A 7,716-nucleotide genomic window follows, 5' to 3' on the forward strand; every position below is an offset into this window, starting at 1 on the left:
TAAACTCAATGAACATAAGTGAATTGAATAAGTGGTGCACAAGAGGAGAGTGTTCCAAGCAGAAGAAAGAATATTTGCAAAGATATGTGGAAAAGAGAGACCACAGTGGATCCAAGGAAATGGAATAGTTCTGTAGGACTAGAAAGATAGGGCATGACAGAACAGAGAAATTTAGCATGACAGAATGAACAGCCAGTAAAACTGGTTAACTAATTAGATTTAGTGAATAGATTTGGTAAAGAAAGAAGGTGGAGTCTTGCTTGTGTGGGTGGGTGGAAGAACAGGTTTGGGAAGAAGTTAATAGAGTGGTAAATATTTTATCATTAGTCATCTGAAATAAGAAGCATTGCAAGTGTATGCACTTGCCCAGCATGTGATGACCTGTATACAGTTATTAGCTCTCTCTCTCTCTCTCTCTCTCTCTCTCTCTCTCTCTCTCTCTCTCTCGCTTCTACACAGAATATGTGAGTATTAACTAGTATAATCACCATGGAAATTAATATGGTGATTCCTCAAAAAAGTAAAAGTATAAATTCCATTTGACTCAGGGATAACTCTTCTGGATATCTTCCTGAAAGAGTTAAAGTCATCGTATTACAGTGACACATGCATACCATGATTATAGCCACACAATTCACAATAGCTAAATTATGGAAAAGGCCTACATACCTATCAATAGAAGAATAGATAAAAATATGGTGCACAATTCAGCCATAAAGAATGATAATTTTGAATCTTTTGTAGGAAAATTGGTGCACCTTGAGACCATATTGCTAAGTAAAATAATTCAGACTCAGAGTTAAATGTACCATTGTTTCTTTTAAATAAAAATTTTAAAAGTAAATAAATAATAAAAAGAAAATGATGCCAGGAAATTAGGTAGATTCTGCAATGATGTGAAAATTTGGGGAAGAATTTACAAGGGATATGAGGGAAGGGGGACAAGGAAGTAAAAATGATCGAGTTTTGATATGTATATATATACCAATTCCCCAAGATCAATATAATTATTGTATATCATGAATATATACTATTAATAAATAAAATGTAGAAAAGAAAACAAGATTTTTCATACTACAAATAAATGTACATTTTAAACTTTGTGTGCAATAAGCATTTAATGATAACTGCTATTTTTCTGTCCTTGTTTTGGATGGCAGATATACAAAAATTAATGAAATGTACTTATTTCCATTAAGGATCTTACAGTCAAAGAAGGGACTGTAATTTATATATATATATATATGGGGGAGGGGGAGAGGGAGAGGGAGAGAGGGGGGATCTATTTAACAAAGGGATGGATGAAAGTGCTGAATTAGAAGTCAGAGCAGGGCCCAGTAAGAAATCAAAGGAAGATGGCTGAGGAAGACAAGTCCAAAAACCAAGCTAAGGTACTCAAACCACAGAAGTAGAATTTTAAAAACCCTCAGAAATGACTCCTTAACTGTGGAGATGCTCACCTGTACTTGACGATTCCATTGATCATTAAATTTACATCCTTGATTCTGTTGATATAAGCTTCAACAACATCTATACATTTCACCTGCAAAATACAGCAAATTACTCAGCTTGCATTTATTATTGAGCAATTTATCCATTCGAGAAGTACTTATTGAAAGCCTCCTATGTGGATTAATACTTTTTTCATTCAAAACACCTTTAGTGAATTATCCAGTCCAGTCCCCTGTCAGACATCATATGAGGGTGAGAGAATAAAAAAGTCTGTTTAAAGGTAAAAATTTAGGAATATTCTGCCATAGTTCCTATTCCAAACAATAAGAATAAAAAGTAAACTCACCTCTACGTAGACAGAAATTGAAAGTCAGAGATATTATGGATATCTATTGAACTAGTAATTTATTTAGTTCTAGTAAATTATCAATATGGAAATGAGTATTATATTGTAATAGCCTGAAAATTAGAATTATACATCATCTCTGAAAAACTCAACTATTGGTGAGTAGAGACATAATAACATATTGCAGTATGGTTCCCAGATAAAATATAGAACAGTAAGTTAAATTTGAATTTCAGATGAGTAACAAATATTTATTATAAGTATATTCCAAGTATTTCATTGGAATACTTATACTAGAAACTATATGTTCTTATCTGAGATTTGAATTTAATTGCATATATTGTACTTTTATTTGCTAAGTTTGACAACCGTACACCAAGGGTTGTAACTTAAAGATCTGAATAGGCAAAAAATATAAGTAAAGCATCCTGGGGGCAAATTATTATTTAATTATAATATACAATTACATAATTTAATGATACTTCTTTGACATGAAACAATAGGCATTAGGAAATTACAAACCAAAGAGAAGTCTCACATTCAGAGGATATAAAGTAAATGAAAAGAAATTTGATAAGAAAGGAGCAAGATAAAGAATAATCAACTATGAACATTATATCATATGGAAAGAAGTAAACTAATTACTTCATAATATGTGTTAAGGCATAAATTTCCTTGTTAGATGGCAGAGGGATTAAATAATTAAATTTGGTTTAAAGAAAACAAAGCTCATCTCTACATAGCTTATGAGAAATTCATTTTGAACAAATAAACAATGAAAGCTTTAAAATAATGAAAGTTGGAAAATATATACTTGTTATTATAAACAACAGGAAAATAAGGATGTTGCTATTAATATCAGATAAAGTAAATTTGAAAATTATCATATGAAATTATATAGCTCATAAGATATTATATACCATTTTGTACTAAAAAGCAAGTAAATGTATAAAACATAAACTCAAACAAGAATATAAAAATTACTTTATCAGAAATACAAGAACAGGAAGGGACAATTTAGATCCTTCCAAAATAGAAGGACCAAACAGTTGAAAATCAATGTATATCCAGGAATTTCACATACAATTAATATGATAAAATACAAACATAGTGCTTTTACTCCATGAAGGGCAAACATAATCCGTATTCACAAATCACTGACAAAAACTCACTAAGAAAAATTTAAATTTCAATGGTTTAATAAACAGGTTAGGTCAACTGGGTAATTTGTCATAACTCAATACAAATAGATGATTTCAGAAGGTTCTACTATTTAATAAACAATCTTCCATGTAATCAATGAGTCTAGTAGGTAAACATTAAGAATAAAAATAAGATATAACCATAGATATAGAATAGACTGAAAGTATTCAAAGAAAACTTTATGTGTACACTTTATCTTAGGCTAATATAACTAGTCCTTTAGAATTGTGCACCTAATAAGCTATCAGTAAGTATGTTTAAATGCATGTGTAAATAATGATTTAAACTAGCATAAAGCTATATTGTAGTCTGCTGTACACATGGCTGCTATATAAAGAGCCTGGGTTGTCCAGATGAGTATTAGAATCTAGCCACCCTAACAATTGTACACCACTCCATAATTCTTCAAAATCTCTACCTGACCTTGTAGCAAATAAATGGATAAAAGCAGGTATTAGAAGGAGTAACACAAAATTGCCATTTGTTTAAAACTTAATTTGCCAAAAACTTTGTGTTATATAATTAAATACTCCTAGCAACATATGTAATATCCCTGTGTTCTGAATAAAGGCTGTTGAAGCTCACTTAGGTCATAATTTAAGCAAGATCACACAACTGAGCACTGATATGTGTTTGCTTTTTTTTTCAAATAAACTCTGCTGTCATAGAGAAACATAATAATACATACATGGATAGAAAAGTCAAGTAAGTATAAATGATTTCTCTTTCTCCCCCTCTAGTTCTCTTTTTCCTCTTCAACTCTGTGTACCTCTGTTTCTCTCTTTGGTCTTTCCTCATCCTTCACTTAAAAAGAATCATTATATTAACTGTTCTATTCCTTATATTTTTACCAGCTAACATAATTCAGAAATTTTATATATCAGTTCCTGTAGATTTATTTCATACTTATTAATGATTATATGGCTTATTAATGACTGCATTAATAAATCATAACTGGATACTTATTAATGATTATTAATGACATTTGATCAGAATAAAAGAGAAAACACTTCATATTTAAAATTATATAATTCTAATATATTCATTAAATATTATCTTTAGTACAAAAAACAAGAGTAAACATGTTCTTAAAAAATCTAAAAATAAAATCTGTTATTTCTAGCTATATTCACCCTACTATGTACTAGGACACCAAGACTTATTCTTCCTATCAAACTATTATTTTATACATATTGACTAACTTCTGCCCATCTTCTTTTGTCATGTCCCAGAAACGTACAATTATTGTCAATTATAAATAAAATTTTAATAATCAGACAAGTCTCTTTCTACCCTTGAATCCGAACACCTTTCAGTATCAGCTACTGTTATTAGTTTTTTTGCTTCTTTTCAGCAACATATACTGTAAATAGATAACAGATATATTAAATAGAGATAAAAGACATTACATTTTCATACAAATAATAGCATAACATAAACTATTTAACTCTTTTTTCACTCAAAATATATCTTAGAACTCATCCTGTATCTTCCACATGAAGAACGAACTTATCATTTTAATTGTTGGTAATACTGAATGTGTAGATGTCTTGTTCCATATTTAATAAGGACTCTGATTTCCCTTTATAAGCATTTATTTTGACAAGAACATAGAGCATATCCTCATATGCATGCCATTAGACAATTTGCAATTGAAACTTGTGTCTTTAAAACATCATCAACTTTGGGATCACAAACAAAATTAGTCTTCCAAGTGTGCAAAGAGAATGATCATGCGTAAATGATGGTGAACACAAGCTGGTACTTTTCTGTAAGGGTCAGTCTTAGAGGCCAACTGAGACTGAAGTTTCAGAAGAAATAGTGTTGCCCTGAATTCTGAATAATGAGCAATCATAAGGAGATCCAAAAGCAATTATAAAGACAATAGACACTGAGTTACAGGGATGTAATTGTTCAGAGAACTAATTATCAGGAAACATTACTCTCCCATTAAGTTTAACAAAAAATAAAATCAGATTTATGTCGTTCTATGACTTCCTAACTTTAAGGCATTAGAGAAGTTATTGTACAACTTTCAACTTTGCTTTCATGTAATAGCTATATACACTATCAAAGCATTATTTTTAAGAGTTTTATACACAACAATCATTTAATTCCCACAATGATCCTATAATATAGATATGTCCTAAGTACACTTACTTATGAGATAGAGTATGTAAGCCTTTTAGGTAAAAGCAAAAGCTACTGAAGTAAATTGACACTGATTAAAGTTCTAATTTGTAAATAATAAAAATAAAAATTTTAAAATAAAAAAGTATATCAAATTTTTTCCAATTTACACAGTTTTCCATGATATTTGCAAACTATAGAATTGATTGTTTTATTACAAGTGTATATGTATATGTATGTGTGTATTACAAGCATCTGTGTAAATGCATATAATAAGAGTGGGTTTGAGTAAATCAAAGGTAGGTAGCAGAGAGCAAGGTACACAAAAAATTTCTCTGAGAGATGGTATTTTCCTTTTTATACTGAGAGATAGATGATCATCTATAGCATTAGTTAACTTTTGGTGAATATATGCTAGGTATTTTATGTTCTTTACTTCATTCAAGTATCTTACAACTTTATGAAATAGCAACTATTTATCCCACTTTATATTCATAATTTGGGACTCACAATAATAAATCACTTTCACAATTTCTGGCATTTAAGAGAAAGGTAAATATTAATATTTGATCTTCAGAAGAATAAGTACAACAGACTAAATTGACTTGTTTTTTTTTTGCAGAAATACACAGATTAAGAACACAGATTCTATTCTGATAGCAAAGTCAGGAGAAAAAAAGAATACTTTTCTGAAGAAGGTTTTAAATCAAACTGAAGATTCCAATAGTTTGGACTTTTCCAGTATCTGGTGTATTCTCATAACAAATAATAAAATCCAAGTGTATATGGGTAACTTTTGAGTTAGTATAGATAGTTTATTGGAGTTGATACTCTTTAAATAAGTAATAGTGTCAATTCGTTTCCATCTTATTTTAATTTCTTGCTATTTTAGTATGAGAATTGGAGATAAAATACTAAACATTCTTCATATATAGAAGGCCCTCTTTAAATGAGTGCTGGTACCAGTCCATCTGTAGTCCTGGATTTGACCAGAGATTAAACAGTTACCACTTGGTTTTACATAAGGAGTAGATTAAATTGTCATTGTATTTCACAATGGCTTTCTCTCAGGTCTTATGAGTAATACTGGAAAAAATTCAGCTTTCTTAAATAGTGCTGTAGAGCAGAATTTCTCAACCTTGGCACTACTGACAACTTCGTCATTCTTCATTATAAAAAGGGTTGTCCTGTTTATTGGAGTATGATTTGCAGAATCCCTGGTCCTTACCCAATTGTGACAATACAAATTGTCCTCAGACATTTTTATATGTCTCCTGAAAGCCAAAACTGCCAGTTGCAAACCATTTCTCTAGATAAATAAATTATAAAAGATGAGAGGCACAACCTCGGAGGGACTAGTAAAAATAACACATTGTATTCCCTCTTCTCCCCTACAGAATACTTTGATATAAAGTATATTTAGATAAACTATTATGGGCAGGCATGAACATATTAATAATTGCTGTCATTACCCAAAACCTGATGATAGTAATATAAAGACTACTATGACAAGTAGTGTTTGAAGTGTTTTACATATATGCACCCATTTAGTCCTCACAATAGCTCCATAAAGTAGATTCAAGAACCTAGAATCAAGTCTATTTTAATGGGATATCAGAGGCATACAAGGATAAGCAATGTTTTCAGGATCACACACAACCCAAGTAGATTGGCTCTAAGCATGCATTTTTGATTCTATGAAGGAATAATGAATAATTTTTATACTCCTAGTTACCTTTTAATGCTATAACACACCTCATTTCTATATATCTAAGTATCAATCAAAAATGCATGCTTAGATATTCAGAAAGTATTTATTGCATATCTACTCTTTCTCATGTAATATTGTAGATTTAGGGAACACATCAATAAGGAAAATCAGATGAATCAATATAGACAAGAGCTGAATAAACAAATAATACTAGACTAGAGCCCAAGATCTCTAGGAAACCCACCATTGATATGGTAGAAATAGATACTAGTTAAGCCAGTAGAGCTCTAGAGACCAACTGGTTGAGATACTTAAACTGAATTCAGAATCTCCACAAATTTTGTGCATTTATTTAAGTCATTTTACCTCAGTTTCTTCATGTAGATACTGTATTATCAATATAGAGGCCTCAGTGACACAGACTACCCATCTCAATATTTGTTTTCAGTATTTGACATATACTATATACTAAATAAATTGTAGCCAAAGCAAATGTTATTCTAGACCAATTCTATTCTAATTACTATTCTTTAGTGTTATTGTTTTAAATTACAAAGAAAATCCCCAGCCAGAAAGCTGCAGGAAGATCTGAGGAAGTAGAGGGGAAGGGAGAGTAAAAGGGAAAGAAATGGGGAGACATTTAATAGCCAAGAATCAGTTTGAAAACCTGCTCCTGACTAATATTTGCACCATTTTTATGCACAAACTGGACAAATGGACAGAAGAACTATGAGGGGTTCCAGAATAATCCAACTGATGTCTATTTAAAATGCGCTAGGGCCGGGGATTTAGCTCAGCGGTTCGGTGGCCTGCCTTGCAAGAGCAAGGACCCGAGTTCAATCCCCGGTACCAAAATAATAATAATAATAATAAT

General features: G+C 30.9%; 1 protein-coding gene across 1 annotated transcript in view; it reads right to left on the bottom strand.

Moving 5' to 3' along the window:
* Nucleotides 1-7,716, bottom strand: part of Faah2 (fatty acid amide hydrolase 2) — a 186,178-nt gene that overhangs the window by 177,737 nt on the left and 725 nt on the right. Inside the window, exon 2 of the mRNA XM_010615713.1 lies at nt 1,461-1,543. Within this exon, the coding sequence (XP_010614015.1) occupies nt 1,461-1,543 (83 nt within the window). The remainder of the gene's footprint in view (nt 1-1,460; nt 1,544-7,716) is intronic.

Source organism: Fukomys damarensis, unplaced genomic scaffold, assembly GCF_012274545.1.
Source record: "Fukomys damarensis isolate Sample0158 unplaced genomic scaffold, DMR_v1.0_HiC HiC_scaffold_39, whole genome shotgun sequence".
Taxonomy (NCBI): Eukaryota; Metazoa; Chordata; class Mammalia; order Rodentia; family Bathyergidae; genus Fukomys; species Fukomys damarensis.